This window comes from Drosophila pseudoobscura, chromosome X (genome assembly GCF_009870125.1).
Source record: "Drosophila pseudoobscura strain MV-25-SWS-2005 chromosome X, UCI_Dpse_MV25, whole genome shotgun sequence".
Taxonomy (NCBI): domain Eukaryota; kingdom Metazoa; phylum Arthropoda; class Insecta; order Diptera; family Drosophilidae; genus Drosophila; species Drosophila pseudoobscura.
Window position 1 is genome coordinate 56,185,597 of NC_046683.1, and position 23,614 is coordinate 56,209,210.

Genomic DNA, 23,614 nt, shown 5'->3' on the forward strand with positions numbered 1-23,614 from the left:
TTCTGTGTGTGTTAAATATTAAAGATTGATAAGCAATAGTTTTAAAAACACATTTTATTCGTTCGCATCAGTTTAAAATCTTTAAATTGTAAGTTAAGTTACATAGAAAATTAAAAATGAATACTTTTTAATCATCTCTACTTACAAATGAATTTATTTTTAAAGATCATCTCGTTTTAATAGTTGTAAAGAGTCGATGCATTGTTTTCTAAATAAATTAGATGTATATTATAGATTTGAATATTTTCCATTAAAATTACTGATTAAGTTACAAAAAAAATTGAATAATTTACACCTTAGCTAAATAAATTAATTTACAGGTATGCTATTATTTTATGGTTGCCGTATCTAACGTATTGAAAGTTATCCTTAAAATACTATTTGCTTTTATCTGTGGCAATATACACTAGGCCTATCATTTTTTTTCGTTGTCCATTTTACTTTTGTCCAATGATGACGACACCATGCCACCTCCATTCGAAGGATATAGCTTTTCTAAATAGTTTAATGATTCATTCAAAAATGTCTGCAAGAGAAAATTTCACATTTAGCTACCACTAAGACGTACCGCTTGCAGCAGATGCCGATTCTTACCTGGAAAGCATGCAGAACGGCCATTATTGCGGGTGATCCAAACCCGTGCGTAATTAGTGAAAAGTGTGTTAAATGACGCTGCATCGACGGCTCCAACAAGTGCTGTGATCTTGTTCCAAAATGAGTAGTCCGATCTTGGCTTAAGATCTGCATTAACTCTTTTGTAATCTGTAGGTCATTTATAGAGTATTGAATGAGCACTGATCTACGAGTATCTGTCATAAAACCAATGTATTTACCTGCTGGGAATGAAGGATGAGCTCTTTTCGTCGATATGAATCATTTGGCTCCGTTTGATGACGTACAATGTACTCCGCCAACTGCCTAGCCGGGAATTCCGTCTCGCAAACAAAGTGAAAGTCCTTGGCCAAGTGGGTTGCTTCTCCCTCCACCAAAGACGTTAGCAACGTCACATTAGCCGCTTTTCGCCTTCCCGCGGGTAGGTTCAAGCCGATCTTCTCAAGCTTCTCCCTTAGCAAACGCCCGCCGTTCTTACTCTTGGCCCTAAGTGAAGAGACGTATTCATGGATGGCGCTCATTGAGACTCATGGGCATAAACAACGTACCTTCGAAGAACTCCGCCCAACAAGGAGGCGTTTAAACATTCGGGTGGCGACAGTCTTCGCTGCACTTCCGCAATGGTGACCTTATATTTCGACGTGCTCGATAGGAGACTAAGGCGACCAGGAACTGCACAGAATACCTCACTGGGGGAACCAGAACCAATGTTCCCTGCATCTTTACCGCTTTTCATGCCTAGAAAAATACGCAACACAAAAATTCAAACCTCAAAATTAGTTTACACATTCGTACGGGGGGACGGGAACATGAGCATGGGGTACACAGACGTGCATATTTGTACGTCTGCGAGTGCACGCATGTACATACATATATTGTTCATTGTAAAGGAAATATATTATTATTACTATTGTTGTGATTGTTCGGCAATGGCAAAGTGTGAGCGCAGGACGTAGGGATCATTTTACCCTAATCCTGCCAATTAGAAGGGCAAGATTCTATTTCATAACATCATTCGTTTTGAGGGTTGGTCATTCATTGTTATTTAGGTGTGTTCAAGGTTCCGCCTTGCTCACAGTATGATGTGCTGCGGTACTTACAAGCTCAAAAACGTAAGGTACTCGTACATAAGTACATAACTCCTTTACATACTTTGTTGTTTCTATACGCCTCAATGATTTTGTATGTACATACATATGTACAATGTATTTGAGCAATATGCCTACACAATGTTTGACTTAAAGTCAATAATTGAAATGTTTTCAATGTACATACATCCTAGTAAATTCATGTTAAAAATCTCTTTCCGAAAAGTCAAACCGATGAGGCCTAAAATCTCCGCTTTCATCCTGTTGCCCGATATTTAGAATAGCTCTTATATTGCTCAGCCCCCAAAATTGAATCTTTAAGAATTTGTCAACAAAACCTGGATGTTAGCTACATCTATTCAATTGACGTTTGAAGAAATATAAACTAGGAGAAACAGACGGACATGGCTAGGATTTTAATCAGGATATGGTTCCTGTTCAGCTTTATAGACTCCTGGGTACTACCCGCATTTGATAAATCGAATAGTTATTACTATTAATTATTTGATTAATCTTACTTTTTATTAGTGGAAGGTCTGACATGAAGGCTACGTTGTCATCTATGGCAGGTGCTTGCACATCGTCGACAGCATTTTGCAGCGCTTGATGCAGGGCCAGGGAGTCATGTTCATGGCCGATTCGGGTTCCATGCGCTGCTCCTGCCGATATTGCACTGCTGTAGTCGCCTCTTCTATCTGTGTACGGAAATCCATGAGCCAGCTGGGACTGTAAAAATATATAAAATAAAAAAAATATTTCAAGCGCTCATTGAAAAAGAAGCCGTTTAGTAGCAGGGATATTTGGCAATACTACGGAAGCAAAGCGGTTTGTTTGAAGACAATTTATTTATTTATATAATGTACGAAAGAATGTTGTGGATACAACTGGTTTTTCTCGATTTTCGGGGGCGGAAAGAGGTGTGTGAAACAAACTTCAACTGGCAGGGCATCACATCTTTATGGGTCGGAAACGTTTCCTCTTAAATTCGAGTACATCCGCGGTACTTCTCGGATACAAAAATGACTACATTTTACATACACATGCATCTGCATCAGCATCTGCGTACGCGGACAAAGTTGCGTCGGTCTCTGCTAAGTAAATTTTGAGAACCATGACCATAATTGCCAGATTACGATACATCGAGTCTTTAATTTGCCAAGGGGTTGAAGGAGCCTAGCCAATCCCAGGGCCTTGGGAATAATGCGAACCGGCTTGCACACATACTTTTGTAAAGTGTTGTATGTATATCCTCGTACATGAGCCGTCTTTGGCGTACAGATGCGCACAAGTGCCTGCGAGGATACGCCTTTTCGTATCAGAAATGATGCGTTTTACTGCATGGCAGAGCTTCGCCAGCAAAATACTCATAATTTTGAGTATAGTCACCCTTCTGCGGGATAGGAATTTCCATCGTTGTTTGCAAGATGGTTTTGTATATTCTCAAGAACATTTTTGGCATATTTAAGCGGATAATTTTTTTAATGCACTCGAATGGAATTTGTTAGAAAATAACTTCAAACTTCTATAGAAGGGGGGCAGGGCCACTTCTTCCCTTGGAAATTCCCTTGGGTTTGCGAAGCCAAGAATGTAGCAAAGTATGCAAGAATAATGCGAAGGGAAGGAAAAAATTCTTAAATTTACGAAAGGTTGAATGAGGCACGGAAACTGCTTTATTGTCAGTATTAATTTGCTTTACTTACAACATGTCCTTGCAGCTCCGCCTCTCTGTGGGTTCTGTGAATCCCAAGTTGATCTTGCGTCGACCTCAGGCCCGCCAACTGATTGTAGTGATGGAGGGGGGCGTGGTGTAACGATGACAAAGGCTGACCATACGGATCCGTGCCCAGGTATTCGAGGGCACCGTGATTCTGCAAGTACTCAGATATCTAAATAACTTTGGAAATACTTGAATTAGTTCAATAGAGATGATAACTTACCTGTTGCTGAGGAGGGCTTTGCGTGGAATGGTGGAACGGCGGCGGAAAATACGGAGGCTGAAAATCGGACTGAAGTGATTGATGATGCATGGTAGCTGCTGACCCATGAGTACCACTGTGTCCACTATGACCGGTGGCCGGACCGCTTCTACCTGTGTGCCCACCGGAATGGGTCGTGTAAGCCGCGCTGCTGCTGGACAATCCTAGACTCCCATGTCCACTGAGGCGCTCCTGATACAAATGGAACAAATCATGAGCATGAGAATCGGTGAGCTAGTGCAAGCAAGAAAGGAATCAACTTGTTTTGCGCAAAAAAGGCTTTACATTACGCAAGCCTATGGAAAACATTAAAATTGTATTCTTAATTTATACGGAATATTTTACCCACTTTACATACATACATATCGAGATATCCCTCTAACATGTAAGAGTGTCTTGAGACACTTGTTATATTTTTCACATTAACAAAACTAAGAGCTTTTACATCAATTAAATATTTTTTTGGCTGTTAATAACAACCACACCAATTACGTGAAGAAGTTTTGAAAGCCCTCTACTTTTTATTTCCATGTGCACAAAATATTTTTTATTTCCCTAGTAAAATTTGACCTGCTGCATGTTGTGCCAGGCTTAGAGGGATATATATTTAAAGAAATAGACTCAGTTTTGTACAGCTGGTACTTGGTGATTGAAACAATATTGTGTATTTACAGATCCACCCATTACCGATGGGAAACGTCTGATCACCGTCAAAAAATATGATTTTTCAAGTTTGGAGACACTCTTTTTGCTTCGGATATGGAGAGAGATATGTATGTATGGTATATATTATTTGTACTACCGAAATCATGCATATGGGATGTTCAATTAATTGTTTTTAGGCTCCAATGTTACAATTTAAATGCGGGGCAATGTATGCAAGCAGAGAGAAGTGCTTCTGGCCACATATAGGGCATATTTTTGTACAGAATGATTAGCCTTGTCGGTATAGATTTATCCGTATCTCCGCTCGACTATACTATAGTCGACCATAAGAGCTAGAACATTGAGAGGCACAATTACAAAGGGACTTTTTCTATTAATCTTGGTAAGTGTGTTACGATCGGATAACTGTTACAATCAACTTACGAGAATGTTTTAATAAAATATTTTTTGCAAGAAATGAGACCTCATTCCCAATCCTCACATTGTCAGAGCGTCATCAAATACTTCCTGTAGTTCCATTAGATATTTGTGCACTACATTTATCATATTTCATATACATAGCCATAGATACAATCACAAAAAGATTTCGAAGAGACACTCTTTCTTTACTATCACGCATAAAGAACAAAGATATAGCTTTTCCGACACCAAAAAAAGATGTAGCATCAACACACGAGGGAATCATTCAATGTCCGTGTCTACGGCTGGCCAAAGGCACTTAGGCTTTTGTTTTTTTGCGGTAAGATACACTTGAGATGATGCCAAACCTTCTAAACAGAATCTGAAAAATACCTGAACATGAACCGCTGGCATATCCACATACGCTAAAGTCATGTTATCATATTCAACTTCAAAAAAACTTCACTTATACAAAATAATTAGGCACGCACTTTTATTTATTTGAAGTTATTTAATTCATGCCTTTAACAAAGGCCTTCAATTTTTGCTTCGAAATTGAATTAGTCCAAGCAATTTAGTATCATCATTTTGTATTTGTATTTTTTTGAACACATTCGCACGTGGGTCGCCAGGCGAGGAACAATCAGATATCGACACGCGCTTTTGCCCGATCCGACGGCAAGAACAGAACCCTATTCCATGAAAGACGAACGCGAAATGAAAACTAGTCTCGGCAGTGTGCCAAAAAGGCAGAAATATTGTAAGCGTACTAGCGTCCCAGCGTACCAACGTACCAACGTACCAACGTACCACCGTCGACGTCAGCTTCGCTTCGGTGGCGCTGATTCGTGGAGTCGTCACAAAGCGGCGCGACGCTACGTTACGATGTGCTATGCTATGTGTGCTATGCTACCGTTAGAGTTCGGTTTAAGGAATTGCTGTGGAGGTCTCATTGTGATTATGGAAAACCTTAAATGTATTGTACAAATATGTGTACGAAGCAGGATAAAGGGTGAAGTCGGAAGCCAGCTTAGTGAATGGGCTTGATATCGCAAGACATTTTACTTTGTCCACCATCCGTTTGGCCTTTGAATATCCCGGATACAGTGTCAATACAAGATTCACACGATAAGACGGCGCAACATTATCCATGAATGCGGTTATTGATTCTTAAAATTTGACAAATGCTATGGAACTTAGTATGGTGCTCTTTTCGTGCCATTTGATTACGATTCTTAGCTCTTATTTACATTGGTGTAAGTATAAGCCAAATAAATACATTATGGATTTTCAGCTGGGTCCGTGGGGCGGAGGGTCGGAGGGTCGGGGCACAGGATGGATACTCCTAGTTGATTACATTCACCAGCTTCTTAATTCCTCATTGTGTCCGAAGATTGCGGAAAAGAATGACAGTAATTTGACACAAAAGCTTGAGGTTTTCAGAAACTGAACATGTTTATTCAATTGCAAATGTGCATATGTACAGATGTATGGACCGTATTGAAGAGCTAAAGGCATTGTGGTCCAAATAAGGCATTTCTCCTAGTGCAACCAAACAAGGCCGGCCCTGAGTATGGTCCATACTCTCCATTTCCTCAAATTCGTATCGCTTTAATTCACTAAGTCAAATTGATGGCGCATTCAATTACATATGAACATATTCATATTATTAGAGCTATAGTTTAATCCGCGAAATATACACTCTCCTGTAGTTAAGGGGAATGGCGTGGACACTGCTGGTGACAGACTCGTACTTAAACCTTAACCCGACGCAACTATGCCGCATTCCCTGCACTTGCTTTGTAATTGGACGCATTTGTGGCACAAATATTATTTAAAGGATATGCGACAACAACCAACTCAGAAGAACATCCTCGTTGCTGGACCAAACACCGGAACGAACCTGTTGTAGATTCCCAATCTATTTGCAGTACTATTGACTTTTTGTTACGCCGACGGCACTTTGTATTTACTTGAATGTTTAAAATTTGTACAAAGGCCCAAAGGAGTTTATTATTAAGAGAGAGCCCCAAGAGAAGTCGAATTGGTGCGCGCTTCTCCAATTTTATCGAATCAGACTACTGTACTGCCATAGCTTCGTCACTGTATAATTCGTTTGTAAGTAAATAAATCTTCATGCCATATATTTGTGAACAGAGAAGCCTATCGGGTACAAATATGTTGGGCATATTTTTGTGTAAATGACCCTCCAATAATCTTGATTGTTGGGTTCAACAGGGGAATAGAATAGACCTTCTTGGCAGCGATCATGTCAGGCTTTGGATACAGCTTCGGCCTAAGAACGTGGCAATTGCGAATTGGGCTCAAGTTTATTGTGGCTTAATAAATTTAAATAATTTTGATTGATTACTTTGGATTATCTTGTCATTTGCCAACATCAAATAGAATATCCAAGAATACAGATAAACCGGTTGTCTTTTGTTTTGCCTGAATATTCGGCTTTCGACTTTCGGCGTTGGGCTAGGTTTCTTCGTCTTTCCAAGAGATTTCTCGCATACTCTCCGAAATAATCGTGCTTGGGTCTAATTATAAGACAAATCCCAGTCAATACACACGAGTATGAACGTCGCCACTCCATCATAGCCCTATTCTTGAATAATTTTTACCTCTAACTGTTTTTCGATTAAGTAGAACAGTTGTAATCAATGGTTTTTATGCATACCATAATATTAGAATATCTTGGGTCGAAGTTTGCATAGTTTGCGTAGATGTCATGTCTGTTTGTATTCTAAATTGAAATTAATTTTTGGTAGCCGCATGCTCATCCATCGGGTCCCGTCCCGCTTCTACTCGCTTATTCTCGACGGTTGCCGTCACTCAATACCGTCAAAGTGGCGACTTCAGACTCTTGTCTTGGCCCCGGTCTGTACGAGTATCGGAGTAACTGGATGCGTGGCTCTTTGGGCAATGCTTTTGACCCTTCGCCGGCGAATGTGAGTGAGGAGTGAGCGTGGCGAGGCGAGGCGAGGCGGGGCGGGGCGGGCGACTGTTTGGTTTGGCTATGCTTTATTCCAAACTTTGTCTTTTTGCTGTTATTATTATTTATTTATTTATTTTCTTCTTGTTCTTTATTATTAATTGTTCGATTGGAAACTCTTAGTTTTCAATCACATGAAACTCAGAATTATACTCCATTGTTTGCTATTGCTATTGCTATTGCTTTTGCCCGACATGAATATGCTGAAATTTACAGACTTACCCTGGTCAATACTCCCATGGCGTAATTCAAGATAAAGATAAATAAATTATAAAGGTTCGAATGGTCTGTTAGCTGGTTGACTATCTGGTTTTGAAGGCACAGGTAGACAGTTGGAAGCTGTTGAGCAGGTCGAAATAGTTTCACCTCAAGTGTGTTCAGAACGGCAATCATACCTCTGGGACCCATACACCATACACATATCTGTTCACATACGCGTATGTCGGTATGTACGAGTATGTATATCTCTATACATAAATGCGCACTTCACTTGGTATTCTAATGAAATGTTATCCACTTGCGAATGATCAATTGCCATTAAAAGAGTTTTGACTCCGAAATCAGGGTTCACTTTTCAAGCCAACCTATTACAGTTCCTAGTCCAATGTGATTCGTATATACCCTAGCAGAGAGTAATTCAATTTCCACCAGAATCTTGAACACGAAGAATGATCTATGGTGCTGCTGTATTAAATTGCTGAAAATATTGCACCAAAATATTTACTGCAGGATAGTAAAATCACAGTATGGTATAGTCAGGTTGTTTCACAGAAGCACAGAAGAAGCAAAGATTTCCCGCATTTTCGGTAGATTGTTGAAATGATCATTTGTTCTTTTAAGATGCTAGATTAAAGTAAAACCCATCCGAAATAGTTTAGCAAAAACCTTTGAGTATTCTTTAGTTTCGATAAACCTTTCTGGCATAGGCTTGCGATCCGGACTTTCGACGTTCTACGTAGGAAGAAATATTATGAGCCAAATCTTGTCATTTGTAGCTTCTTAACTCACGCAGTAAAACGCATACAAACTGGAGAGTATGTGGCAATCTAGATCGACTTAACTTTTTCACATACTTTGTGGGCCGCAAAAGGTTAAATTTTTTAATATTCATATTGATGAAGCCAACTGAAATATAATAAACGTATAACGTATTCACCTGCAGGGTCTCACTATAGCTTTCCTGGATTGGCGATAGGAAAAAACCTAGACCTTGAATCAAGGACTTAAAGGTTCACTTAGGTAAATTACTCTATCTGAACTCTTCCATACCTTCCATTCTTTATAATGCCTTGAAAAGTTGATGAACTATTTTATGTGTATCTGTATTATGTTAGTATTTACATAAGTACATACAAATACTTCTGCAAATGATTTAATTTCTGTACAAATTAAACTCTACCTCTACCTCTACCCTACTCCCCGCTTATGTTACATAATAACATAAGCGAGCAGGAAAGATGTAAGCCGTGGCAAGAGTCGCGGCTCTACGTTTGTCCCTATAATTAGTTAGTATAGTTTTACATCTGCCTCTCTTTCCTCATTCTCACAACAACTCCAGCCGTTTCATCTCGCTCCCCTCTGCAGAGCGCACACACAAAGAGTGAGGAAGAGAGAGTGAGTTAGCGCGTGGAAGACGTTGCGTAGCCACTGCAGCTTCATTTTTTTTCTGGCTATAATAATAATCCAATCTGATCCATTTTGTATGCCATATATTTTCGTCCTTGTGGCGGCGGAGTAGGGCGTTCCGAAATTTTAAAATGCACCTGCAAGAATGTGATATCACAGGAGTTTGGACACAAAATATGGTTACTCTCTGAGAATTAGGCATCAAGTAAGACGGACTGACGGACAATCAGACATGTTTATATCGACTCGGCTATTGATGATGCCGATCACGAATGTATGTTCTTCATGGGGTCGGAAACGCTTTCTTCTAGGGGTTACACACATCTATTTTCACCCCAAATCCAATATACATATGTATGTACATATGTGCCTCTATACTCTTTCAGTATCGGGAATAAAAAGGTGACATTTTTCATAAAGAATAAATATCTAGTAATTAATTGTTCTATCGCCGGGGTCGGCACGCATATATTCTCATGTTTTGTTTGCGTTTGTTTGCAAACAAAACGGAACATTGTTTGGTGCCAACACCGTTATAAAAGCGGCGGCGCACTTTCGTATGCACATAAGATAGGGCCTTGCCGACTCCTGCTCCATCGGAATCCATCGGACTTTGGAGCAGCCCAAACCAGTTACGTCAGTAACATTTTGATTTACAAGACGTAGATAAGACGTAAACTCCGCTTTTGACGCCCTCTAACGGGTTTTCTGTAAGATGGTAGCACCAGGGGGCGTTGCAAAATCACCTCTGTGTAGTTGCCATGTAACAGAATTATTGCAATGTAAAAACCGTATTATTTAAAATATATGTGCAACAAAAGGCGACAAAAGGAAAATCCTGTGCAGCTTGAAGTACACCGCATGGAACCGCTACGGAGCTGTTCAACAGGTCGGCAGGACCAACGAGGAAGCTCATCTGTACAACGTCCGTGTGCATCCCGTGGGCCTGAGGCCGCAGATGATAAACACCGGCTGGTGGCTATTGTGCTGCAGTTTATAGCGATAACAATCTTGGGACCTTCACAGATCTCCGTCGGCGCATAAATTGGCGAGAAATACGAACTGGAGCTGAATCCAAGCCAGCATCTGGGCAAGGCGGCCGGCATTCACTTATACGATGAGCACGACCTGCGCCGCATGGGCTACAACAAGACGCCCGACATCTAAATAATACTGTACTGCCATTCCTCAACAAAGGCGCGGCACCGGGGTCAATTGGATCGAGAGCAATTTTGACTATCGGCGAAAAAGGAAATAGACACTTTTCAGTAAAAGAGGATTTGGTCTTCATGCAGCTAACCTAACGGAGAGACAAACAACAGCCAAAGAATCCATAGCCTCAAGTCCAGCTACTGTAGAAGCACATCCGATCCGCTGCGACAATTACGACAATCGAGAAAGGAATCCCGAACGCTTCTTGCGAGGGCGCTTGACTGTTTTGGAGAGTAGTGGAGTAGTTGAGTATACATATGTATACTTGAGTAGCGCAATGGATGCGCCTGCATCGTGCTCTATCGTTCGGAATCCAAGCATTCAATGATACAACTAAATGAAATTACAATACGAGGGAAAGTAAGGAGCTAAGATCTGCAAGCAAATCTTCAAGCCAATCCATAATCTTTAAGATGACAGGAGAAGGAAAGGAGAAAAAGATCCATTCTAAGGATTGAGCGGTTGCTGAAATAAGTTACTTTTTACTTCAGGCGCTTTATTTCAGAACACTTTTATTACTGGATAAAATAAATTAAAAAAATGAAAAGCGGGAATTGTATATTATTTTTAAGTCCTTTTTTACAAATCCTCCCTCACACCTTAATTCACGACACATGTACATGCATATGTATACATATATTGAGTACATTGAGTGGGAGAGGGCTGAAGTTTTCGTGTTCCTATGGCAGCAAAGAACTCTGGGTTTAAACAAATGTATGTTGCAAAGATATTAATGGGATGCGACTCAGTCCTGGTGAATTTGACTTATATGCGTTCCTGTTTTTACAATCAAAGCGGAATAAATCTTTATGACCCTCCACAACACGGGCATAGAAACCATCGGACAGAGCTACAAACACATTTTCACCTGCCAAGGTGTCAAAAGATGTGTGTTGTAATTTGTTTGGCACCATTCGGAGCTGGAAGTTTCTTTTCTTAATTCACGGAAACATTTAATATTGTCACAACACATTTATACTGCTCGTTTGTCTTTAACAGTTTCGGAAATGCTGCCTTCTCTGCATAGCACAGCAGCAAGCTTTTAGTCAAAATTATGATGACCCTTGAAAATGCGCAAAAAAAGAAATGAATCCCTTAGCTGCAAATAATAATTTAATTAGCACGTGGCTACCATAAGATCGGGAGCAAGCACGTTCAAATTCTTTGCCGATGACGTAATGATTCTGAATACTTATACAGTAGCAGGAGCCAGGAATTGACGTCGATCCCAACTGCTGCTATTACTGAAATTACGGCACCAAATCATTCCTCCTCAGCGAAGATATGATACACGTACGAGTATGGTACAAAAAATACTACGGTGCGCGCGTTTTTCGCATTCTTTTCGCGCTACCTGTGCCAGACCCCTGAATACCGCCAATTATAATACGACATATAAAACGAGTATGCCCTAATATTTAGCGAGGCTCCTTGGCTTCAACGCATGGTCACGACTTTTTAATTACGCTGTCAAGTTAAGTGGCGGTGGGATTGTGGGGGGCTTGTCTTTCGGCTGCCAGGATCGGAGTCAGACCTGGAGGGAGTCACAGCCAGAAGGATATGCTGACCAAGTTTCTTGTTAGAACAAGAAATGCTAATATTGTGATAATATTTATATCATTAATCATAACAAGCATCAATTTATGGCCAGTCTGTTTCTCCTCCTTGTGGAAGGAACTGTAAACATTTACACAACACTTGGACCCACTTTAGGCTTAAGTCCTCGAAACTGTGGTCTGTTCCAAGGTGCGCTGGACTCTTAAAATATATTCATTTCCATTTATATTACATGTGTATGTATGTGGTTCGATGTCCGGTGCTGCCGGTTATTGGAACTGCAAGTTGGATCCGTCGGAAGGGCCAAGTGCGTTTTTTGGGCTATAAATTAAACGAATTTAAGAGGAAGCTTCCAAACACTAAATATAATATTCACAACAATGGAAATGTGCAACGAACGATAATCGATTTTTGCTTATTGCGATCCAGGTATTCCATTCCACGCTGATCCTTGGCTAAGCACGCGCTCCAATCGCCTGCAACAGACAGAGCAGTGTTACTCGCTCGCCCGCTCCGTATGCCACAAAGCCATGACGAAGCAGGCCACTGGCCTTAATGAAGTAGTAAAACTCATTCATAAATGTATTAAACCTGCTGGGTATTTGCGAAGCTTGGAGGAGCAAGCTCGAGCCCAGAACCTGCGACTGGGTCGGTGTTCTAGCGTACAAATGACGAATAGAAGAATGAGCCTCAGAATCACTACTCAGCCAGCCATCGCCATCCAGCCAGCCATCCAGCCAGCCAGCCAGCCAGCAAGCCTTACAGGTAGGCCTTAGCTCCGGCCGTTTGCAATCAGAGTCCCAAAGACCGGCTTGAACGTCAGCAACAAGCAAGCGCAAGCAAGCCCCACCAACTGCAGTCCATTTGTTGGGTCGCCGTCCAGCCCTGGCTGGACTCTTCCTTTTACTTCATGTCGGTACCTTATACCTTATGCCGGCCAATATTGCGGAGGAACACAGCCAACCCAACCCAACGCAACGCAACGCAGCACAAAGCAACAGCAATGTTGGCTTGCTTCCTTCCTTTGCCACGAGCCTAACACACGCCGTTCAGTTCACGTTGTCGACGTTCCGACACTTGATTTCGTTGGTGGATCGTGGCCACGTTATGAACATTTACATATATCTTGCCAATCAATTTAGTTTTGTTGGACTTTTTAATTTCCTCTTTGCAAATGAAATCAATTTTGATGCGTATGAACGGAAATGTTTTAGAGTGGATTTATAAGATTCTACACATCTCCTTTATCACTGCGAAATGAAAGGAGTAAACGAATAAGCATATGTACATACATATATATGCATATGCATCTGTGTCTTGCACCTTCACACCAGATCAGCATAAAATGTTTTGGTTAAAACTGCTAGCACATTTCCGGTAAATGTAAGCCATTAAAAAGTCGACTGTGAATATACTAAACAATTGAATACAGATAAGCGACAGTGCAGTGGAATCGCGTTTGGTTGTATTGTCATAATCACTGTACATAGAAGACTACTAGAGCTAGAGCTAGCTTAGGACTATATAGAAATTTAATACTAATATGTATATAGTATTATCCTTATGCTTTGGCCTTGCGATAGGTAACTGAACACTGAAACATATGCACATACATATGTAGTTGGTGTTATGATATTCAGAATATTATCAGATACGTGTACAAGTACTTGATAGCAAACAAGACAGTTGCCGTATAGACGGAATTCATAACCATAGAAATCTTTCTGTCAAGAGTATTACTCAACAATTTAAGTATATTTTTGACGATCTATATAGTATTCTATAAGGCCATTGGGGCTAAGATTTATTGTTAGCTTATCAAAGTTATTAGCCGTCCACTTTACTTAAAAAAAGGATTCTCTGTTGTTTGTGTTTATTCTTTTTTTCAAACGAGTCACGCTTGAAAACGAAACCCGCACCGATAAATGTATGAACCCGAAACGAACTAACGTCAAAATGTTTCAATCTTGGTAAAATATATTCAAGAATCGGAGTAGCGGGTGTGTGAAGCAATACTTTTTATTCATATTTGTGTGGGCTGCATACTGAAAACCTGAATAATTATTATAAATTATAAAGAAATTATTCAATAAATCAGAGCGAAGCCGATAAATCTTTTACATAAACTACAGATCAAGCGCTGTGCTGTGTATAAAAAAGCTCAAAGCCTAAATCTTTTTTATTGATATTTTAAAAACCGTGATGGGAACATTTCTGGAACGCAGATCCGAACTATATGGCATTATTTCTCAGTCGGGCACCGCACGCAAATTGACGATGTGTTGCGGTCCGATCTCATAAATTATTTTGGCAACGCATCACGCGAGTGTCCCAGTCAGATTTTACCTGATTTAGGCAGCATGCAGCATGCGGGGCTAACCAAAGCTAATGCCAACATACTCGGCATACCCATTTGAGGGCGAGCATGGTGATTTTTGTGGGCGATGACTTTTGCTCAACCTCTTTGTTGTGTTTTTGTTTTGATCTCTGGCCCTTGCCCCGCAAATTGCCCTATTTTTTATCTGGCATCAAAAAAGTTCTTGGAAGACAGATGCACCATATAATTTTGCTAATTAAATGGGGCAGCATGTACCCACGCATTTCCAGCATTTGCCAAAGAGGAGGCTGTTCTGGAGCAGTATTATTTTTTGGTTTATTTCTTAGATTTACACACTCCTTAGCCGTCGGTGTGGCATACCGGGAGCCAGCTAAGTTCGAGTGGGAAAAAGTGTTTTTATACTCGGAATACTCTGAGAGTGTAGGGGTTGGTGGCTTGTTTTTTTCCGACCGACCCCTAAAGTATACATTTAAATTCTCGCATGGCCTCAACAGTCGACCTATTTCATAGGATGTCCGTCCTTCGCTCCATATGAACGAATGTAGTTACTGTGTAGGTACTGTGGGAACCACATTTGATTTGTGAGAAGTATCAGTTCGTGTTTACTATACATACAGTGGGGAGAGTGTTATACATGGTATACTCCTCCGAATCACGCAATTAACGATCTAGAGAAACAGTCACTAGGACGAGAATTACAATCAAAGCAAGGAAAACTATCTAACCATTATACAACAAGTTTTGGGTGATCGCCCGAAATTGTACTCTTACTTGTATATAAGCGAGTGAGCCGGGGGTTGGCGTACGAGAAAAGCGAATGCGCTGGGGGGCTCGCCTCCTGTGTGATGTGTGAGACGGTCTCAAATCTCCATTTCGCGAATGCCAATACCCTTCTCATGATCACAAAAAAACAGGTCTATGAAAGCCAATCTTAATAACTATTCGAGGGGTAGGAGTAACTTTTACTTGCAACTCTCAATTTGAATAGAAAACATATATGTCAATAAAAGACTATCCCGAGGCCGGGCTCCTCCATTTATGCGGTCCGTGACGGTGTTTTTTCTAGGCCCTAAAAATGCGCGGAGCTTTCTACTTTGTTGACAACAAGAAAAGTATTTTAAAGTTGTCAAACTTTGCGGAAATCTGGATCTTTGGGAGCCGAATTTTTAGTGGGAATATAAAGTGAAATCCCTTAAACCTCCGAATGAGATAGGAAAATGCGGCATACGGACTTAAAGTGGGCTCTACTATAAATTGGTCATTATCTTTGCTGCTAGAATGGTCAAGTCAAGAATGGTAATCAGCCTGTGAATATGGCAATCAGAGTTCACTCAGTGTAGTGTGTGTTCGGGTAATTGGGCAAAGTGCTTGCGTGCCTGAAAGTGCCCAAGGAAATTTGAGTGTCAATCAACAGGCGCAGCCCCATGGCTTCGATGGTTCAATATCTGATTTTGAGTAGCCTTTGCGTTGCTCAACTCAACGTTAATTTGCAGATTTCGGATGACGGATAATTTCCATAGAGCACTTTTGCAGTCCACGGTGGAATTATCTTAAGCGAGACCTTAGCTTATCAAAAGACCGCCACAGATTTTCTACCAAATTAAATATGTTTGGTCTCAGACACGACCCTGTTATTACCGCGGTAATGATCAGAATCCTCAAACTGATGATTTCACTGTGATGTTTACGGTTTTATTTACATAAATTATCAGTGGTACGAATGTATGGCCCCTATTTTCTCCACTTACCATCGTACTCGTGCTATGTTTGATTGAAAACTTTAATAAACAATAGCTTAATGCTTTTATTTAACCAGAAAACAATGCAAAAAAATTATCCACTTTTTTTTCTTACCATCATAAACTTCTGATCCTCGAATTGATGGTCGTTAGTGCGATGTAAAATATGCATTTTTATTTAAGTAACAGTAGTATAGTGCTTTGATTTAAATAGAATGCATATGCGTAGATTTGTCTCCGTATTTTTGTTGTTTTTGTGTTTGTTTTTGTTTCCGTTTTGTTTTTGTTTTGCTGTTACTTTGACAGGTACAATCACTAAGTAATTATTAAAAATTGATTTTTGGCACTGAGTAAGGCAACTGCGAGTCTTTACGAGTATCGTATTTTAAAGTTTCTATTTGCTTATCGAGCACTCGTATCTATTCGTATGTACAATCAATACACTGCGTAGATTTGCGTGTGGCGTCGGGTTAAATCGTTGGCAATCCAAAGGCTTCCATAAAAAAAAGTTACACCGCGATCGGAATCGGTCAAATGTCGAGTACACTGCACACTGCACAATATTCAGTGGAAAAAGAAAAAACCCGCAAACAAAATTCTACCTTTGCACAGCCACAGACGGTAATATTTCGACTGAAGTTGGATTTTCAGGTTGGACCCAAAAACCTTCGGGGGATGTACTACAGCGATGCTGATGCTGCCGCTGCTGCTGCCGTTGTCGTTGCTGCTGGTGCTGTTGGTGCTGCCGTTGCCGCCGTTGCCGTTCCCCACCTCCAACCCCATATACGTATATCTATATACCCGTGTATGTATGGACTTATTTACAAACACATAGGAAAAACGCCCAAAGCCTAAGCCCGTTCGCTGGCTTGATGAATCTGTGTCGTGGTATGGGTGGTGGTAGGTAGCTCTTCGAGCCATACACACAAGGCGCGTGGAGCAGGTTCTACGCTCTCGCGTCGCCAAAGAGAACCATCCATGCCACATGCCACGGATTGAGATGCTGAGAGCACCACGTTACAGAAGCAGAAGCACAAATAAAGAGCGCAAGAGAGCGAGCGAAACCTGTAAAGAGAGCATAGTTAGCCGTACTACCAATACCACTTGAGCGAGCCCGTGCCGTGTATCTGGTAGTGCATGTAGCATATAGTGAGCCGAGAGCAGCTACAGCCATTTATATTTCGGAAGCCCCGCCCCGTAAGCGGACTACTAGACAATGGGCCGAACCCAGAGGCTGCGACTGCAGCTTCTGCACACACAGATACACAGATACGGGCGGCGGCACACAGCTTCACGCAGATACAGATACGGACACATACATAGATACATACGTAGGTATCTACGAGAGTGTCTGTGTGTGTGTGTGTGTGTGTGTGGATGCATATAGGGGTTGGAAAATAATGCGGAAAGCTGGGGTTGGCAACGGCAACGGCAACGGCAACGAGCACTGTGTGCCCTTAGGGTTGTAACTTTTGCTACTGGGAAAAACCCAGGCATTGGGCATTGATGTTGCGCGCTCGGACGCTGAAATATTGCCAGTGGTACGTGCCCCATTGCCTTCGCTTCGGGTTCTTTATACTCTCCAGCATTTTCCCTCTCTCCATGTACTAAGTACATATGTACATATTTACATATGAGAGTGTGAAGGCTTTAACATATAAGGCCATAAATACATACATATGTACGTACGTATCTGCATACATATGTCAAAGATATGGTCTTGTGTATGTATGTACATATTTACACTAATAACATTTTCTTTTAATATGAACATTTTTGTAAAATATGCTCATATTATAAATTAGGTAGGTACAGTTGCTGACAACTAATTGAAATCAAAGGTGGTAGTAATGAACAGGAAAATGAAAACAATTCACAAAAATCATCTCAATATCCACAGATTAAAATGTACTATGAAAAAATCATATCATAAATATTTTACAGAAACTGAACCTGCAAATTCCCGATTGTAAAGTAACCAAAGCCCTCCGGAGTAATCTAACCACAAGCTCTTATCGTAGGCAATATAATAAACTTACTATGAATTTTTGATTCAGTTGAAATTTATTTTTTGTTTAATGAGGTGCTTTCGTAGATAAATATAAATCCTTTGATTTAAATGGATATGGAAATTATTTTATGAACCTCCAAAATAACTAAGGATCTTTCTTCAGGGACGTACCACTTTAGCTGTTACTGTATACTCCAAAACTGTTGGGGTATATTCGATTTATGGTGGGTAACACCCAGAAGGAAACCTTTCCGAACCCATAAAGCCTTCTCTTGTTGCGCATTTCGAACTTAATACTTACTTTCACAACCGAAGCACTCTCGATCGAGCTCACACGGACTGGATCCTGGTTAATCAGGGTTGATACCAAGATCAACTAGCACACTGGACACTTTGCGCTCGCAAGTATATATTCTCGATCAGCATCAATAGACGAGTCGATGTAGCCATGGCTGTCTCGCCGTCAGTCCGTCTTGCTTGACGCTTAGTTCTCAGAGACTATTAAAGCTAGAGCAACCAAACATCCTGTGATATCATACTGAATACAAAATTTTGCAACCGGCCCCACAAAGGGCTAAAATCTGCGACACCCACAATTAAAATATACAAAAGAACCGAAAACGCAGGACCATAGAGAACTATATCTACCAGAGTGCTGATTTTCGATCAGATCAGATCATTATTATAGCCAAAAGGAAGAAATAAATTTGCAGTGGCTACTCTACCCCGTCCACGCGCTTACTCCTTCTCTCTCTCTCTCACACTCTTCCCCGTGTCCTCTGGCGGAGGGAAACGAGACAACAACCATACTAACTGAGTATCGGGTATAAATGTAGAGCCGCGGTCCTTGCCACGCCTCACAAAGTTCCTTTTCCTTTTTTTATTTAATTTACACAGCTTTTCCAAAAAAATGTAGTATTATAAATGATGTGATTGTCGAATTAATTCCATTTTTACTAAATCCCTATGCAAATTATTGAAGAGTTTTTTGGCTTTGAAAGCAGAAGCTACATTGAAATAGATCTTGATCCTCACAAACGTCTTTATTTTCACTTTGCACAATATTTTAACAATTAAGGACTTTATAAAGATTTCCAAAGTGTCATTCATTCGAAGGAAATATTTCCCAAATAAATGTATATTCTGACACACGGTCTGAAAAATATGCTAGCATTAGAGACTTAAACGAGCGGAAATGTTGTGAGCTTGCGATCTCTCTCCACTATATATGTAGCTCTGCCTGCAAAAGTTATTTTATACTATGCCTTTTGCATTATTTCAAAATACTATGCTGTGCTTTCCCCCTTACAATCGTTTTGAAATCCAAAAAACAGATAAAATACAGACAAAAATACACGCATATGCAGAACGTTTTAGATACTTAAAGCTCTACAGCTGATGTGGCATTTATTGACATATTCATAGAATCCACGTATATGGCAAATAGGGTTTCGATTCAAATGACTACGCCACGAATTATTTAAAGGTAAATGCGCTCCGCATTTTTTCCTTTTGTTTTGAATAAACAGCCGGTGTTTTCCTAAACAAACTTTAATTAACTTCCTAACCAGCCAACAATCTGGAAACCTATTCTCTATATTTCAAATCCACCTTTTACATTGTGCCCAATGTATTACCAGAGAGCCATCTTTATCTTATATGTTCGTTAAGGCTACGACTTGAAGCCCAAAATAATCAGCCATTTTGAGCTCCTTTTTATCCAACTTATACTGAAAATTGAAAATTCAAGCTATGATTTATACAATTTGCACGGAATTAAACATGAGATACATAGATATGTGGTACTCACAATGCAAAAATAACTCTTACGGATTAGATTTTCGCTTAAAAAGCGTTCTGATAGCTCTGCCATGTATCGGAGGTACTGTGGAACGGTCTCGCAGGTCATTGAAAAGAGGTAAGACCTGGCTAAGAACTACGACTGAATCATTTCTAAATGGTAGTCAAATATTCTGCATTGATAACACTTTAACACTTTTTTCTTCATATGATTATGCACACAGAGGAATCGTCGTATTACACTACATTTCAATTGAAAAGAGCTGCTATAAAAACCTTTTGGAAAAACATGCAAGGATAGTGAGAGAGGTCTATACTTCTTTAGTATGGTTTTGTTATCAAAGGGGCATGGCAGCTGTAGAGCTGCAAACGATAATCAAGGGGGGGAACGTCATCCACTATTCATAAGGTTATAAAGAGTACATTTCTCTGTTATCCTAATTGCACCATATCGACTTGGCGTTGCCCATAAGTTATAAAACTTTCATACAAAACAGTAGAATCCCGTTATATACCTTGAACGTGTGCTTTATAAACACATTAATGAAAAAATGCTAAAATATTCCTGTTATTATCCCCACACAATGTAATGAAAAGGTGAGAAGTTTCGTAGAATTTATAAATAATATTTATAAATAGAGATAGAAATGCTTTATTCCCAAACAGAGGAAATAGTGGACATTCGATGGGATTGAAACAAATTCTTTGTCCTTTTTATAGTACATCTAATCTCGATACAATGGTGTCCTGTAGTCTCAGTTATAGTCTCAGAAATAGTTACTAATTTCTATTCCAGCATGCTGACATTATTGTCCTCCGTTGACACAATTAGTCCCTAGACTTAGCGCGAAAAGGATTAGCCAGAAGAGCGAATTGAATCAGTTATCTTTGTTAAGCTAAGACGTTTAAGGGTTGTCTGCTCAAATTGAATTGCGACAGTAGCTTTTAAATAATTGAAACGGATTAAACGAACTCATCCGTTAGCTACAATTAGTTGCTATGAAAGGTGGACATATTTATGTCAAAAAGATAACTGTGTTTCCGCCGGCATTACAATTTTCTTTGGCTGAATTTAGTGAAATTGCAACAACAACAACAACAACAATACAAATAAAAGTATGAAAGACAGATCGTGCAGTCATGTACGAGTACATATGTATGTATGTATGTATGTATTCATTTACTCGTATTAGGTACTGGCTTACCTTACCGAAAAACCACACGAAGTTAAGAGCTGTAAATCTTGCGAAATGGAAGCTGTGCGATCAGGTGTACGAGAGTACCAGTGTGTATTATACAACTGCGACTGTAGAACCACCTCCACTTCGACGATTTCATGGCATCGGCACGATTTTTGATTGTGGCCACGACAAGAGATCGATCGATCGATGATCAGGTCGCCATTTTCAGTTCCGATTCGACCAGTCGGTACTGATGCAGTGCTCGCATTACCAATTAATTCCCATTCCTCCCCGCAGCATCGCCATAAATCGTGATGCACAGTACAGTGGTCAATGTTTATGGTAAATGCATTCGAGTACACGAGTATTTTCGCAAATACTGCCACCACACCTACACCGACGATACACGTAATCGCCGCAATACACGCATACTTAGCACTTGTGCGAGTATGTGGAATATTACAGGCCGTAATTTCAAAAATGGCAGCTTTCTTCGGAACAGTCGTTGGCTGGATCGGATCGGATCGGATCGGATGCCTGCCTGCCTGCACCAGTGTGCATCGCTGTCTTCAACTGGAGAGCCAGAGCCTGAGCACCTCATTTAAGATGCGTCTTAAATGCGATTGCCCCGGGAGAACTCGTGAATGCCGCAGGACTTGCATGACTACTGCCTGACTGTTGCCTCTCTCATGGTAGTGATTGCCAATCTGTAGCTCTCTACTCCTTTATCTGCTGCTGCCGGGTCCGCTTTGCGGCAGGAGACAAGTGCATTCTAAATGCAAATAACTGCATAGCCATAAAGTTCGGACCCCTATTAGACCAAAATAAAACTTTGAAAATATATTACTTTTACAACCTTTAAACCTACACATTAATGTCAGATTCCTGCATTCCACTGGCTAAAATAGTTCACTCTGAACCGTATTCTACACCATATTTTTGTGCAATTAAGAGATCTAGGGGAGATATTTGTAAGACTGTAGGATTCGTACTTCCTAGTGGTTCTGGGTTTTAGGATCTATTTAGTCATACGGGGCTTTGTTACCAAGGGAAGTGCCGAGTGGCGTATGCAAATGGAGCCCATGTGATTGAGTGTTTGTATCTGAAACTACTTCGCCATAATTTTCCGCATTCACTCGGCCACATGTACGAGTACATACCCATGCTCTGGAGTGTAGTAACCGCCCCGGGCCCTTTCGTTCATATTCGTTAAGTCTTCAGATGCAGGCAGATTCAAATTTCGGGAGAAGCCGACCGACCGAACGACCAACCGACCGACCGACCGACCGTTGGCAGCCAAACGCTATGGATGTGGATGTGGCTGTGGATGTGGCTGTGGCGGTGGCGGCGGCGGCTCTGTCTCCGGCTCCGATACACGAATCATCAGCGACATGGCCTGGCCATGGCTCATAGCCAGGCCAGGCAGCAGTGGAAAAAGGCTCCTGCAATGTTGCACGACGCCAATAGCCGCGGGGAAGATGAGCGCGCGGTCGTCGTAGCTTTAGTCCCTTGCACGGGCGGTTCTCTGGCAGAGGTTTTTTGTCGTCGGTGTGTGCTGTGCTGTGCTGTGCTGGGGCTCTGCTGTGCTCTGCTGTGCCCTGGTGTGGTGTATGTGTGTATTTTCAGATGCAGTTGCAGCAGGCGGATGTTTGCAGCATATTTCCTACGGCTGTGCTCATGTGCACCTTTAATCCGCTCTGTTTTTTTTTTTCGCAATTCAGCGAGCAGCCCAATAGAGAACAGCCACCGAGCCACCGAGGCACAGACGACGAGCGGTCCATTTAAATTCGAGGTCAAAAGGAAATATATTTGCAGCTGTGTTTACCCACAGTAGATTGGGATTGCGATTACGTACATATATGCGAGTGTGTACTGAAATTTATACATATATACTCGAACTTATTTATCTTCTATAAGTGCATTAAAAACTTCCGACTCATGTACGCATTTATCGAATAATTAACCATTTCACCCTTTATTTACTGTGCAAATTTGAGATTCCAAATTAGTTGGAGTTTCCAGGATCTGTGAAATGTAAACATGGTCATTTCCGCCAAAATGTCCACCATGCCAAAAACCATTTAAGGGCAATAAAACCAGATTTCTATATACTTTTCACCTGTTATTATTTTCTAAATTTATTGAAAGGTACCTACTTTTACCAATTGGCATATGATTCCATTAACATTGATTTGAAAACCTTTAAGAATAGAAAAAATGTCAGAAGCAGATAAATCTTGATACAACATTTTCGTCAGAGTCTTTCTAACATATTGTACTACATATCTAAAAAAAAAAACAAGAACATTTTCCCAGTCTCGGCTAACGGTAGATTTTTTAACTTTTATTACCCCGGAATTTGGTAAAAATAAGCGGGTTCGTTAAAAAAAAACATGAAAGATTTTTATATT

At 40.6% G+C, this 23,614-nt stretch overlaps 1 protein-coding gene across 6 annotated transcripts in view; it reads right to left on the reverse strand.

Moving 5' to 3' along the window:
• Positions 1 to 36: 36 nt before the first annotated feature.
• Positions 37 to 23,614, reverse strand: part of TfAP-2 (transcription factor AP-2) — a 30,143-nt gene continuing 6,565 nt past the window's right edge. The window contains exons 1-8 of one of the 6 annotated variants that reach the window (XM_015188054.2): positions 16,327 to 16,947; positions 3,638 to 3,868; positions 3,401 to 3,586; positions 2,219 to 2,426; positions 1,161 to 1,350; positions 834 to 1,098; positions 595 to 762; positions 37 to 526 (exon numbers count right to left, since the gene is read on the reverse strand). In XM_015188054.2, the coding sequence (XP_015043540.1) occupies positions 416 to 526; positions 595 to 762; positions 834 to 1,098; positions 1,161 to 1,350; positions 2,219 to 2,426; positions 3,401 to 3,586; positions 3,638 to 3,868; positions 16,327 to 16,383 (1,416 nt within the window). In that variant the 5' untranslated portion in view covers positions 16,384 to 16,947 and the 3' untranslated portion in view covers positions 37 to 415. Of the gene's footprint in view, positions 527 to 594; positions 763 to 833; positions 1,099 to 1,160; positions 1,351 to 2,218; positions 2,427 to 3,400; positions 3,587 to 3,637; positions 3,869 to 5,134; positions 5,445 to 16,326; positions 16,948 to 23,614 lie in introns of those variants that run through there. The other 5 variants (XM_015188055.2, XM_033385336.1, XM_033385339.1 and 2 more) reach the window with 5 other exon arrangements.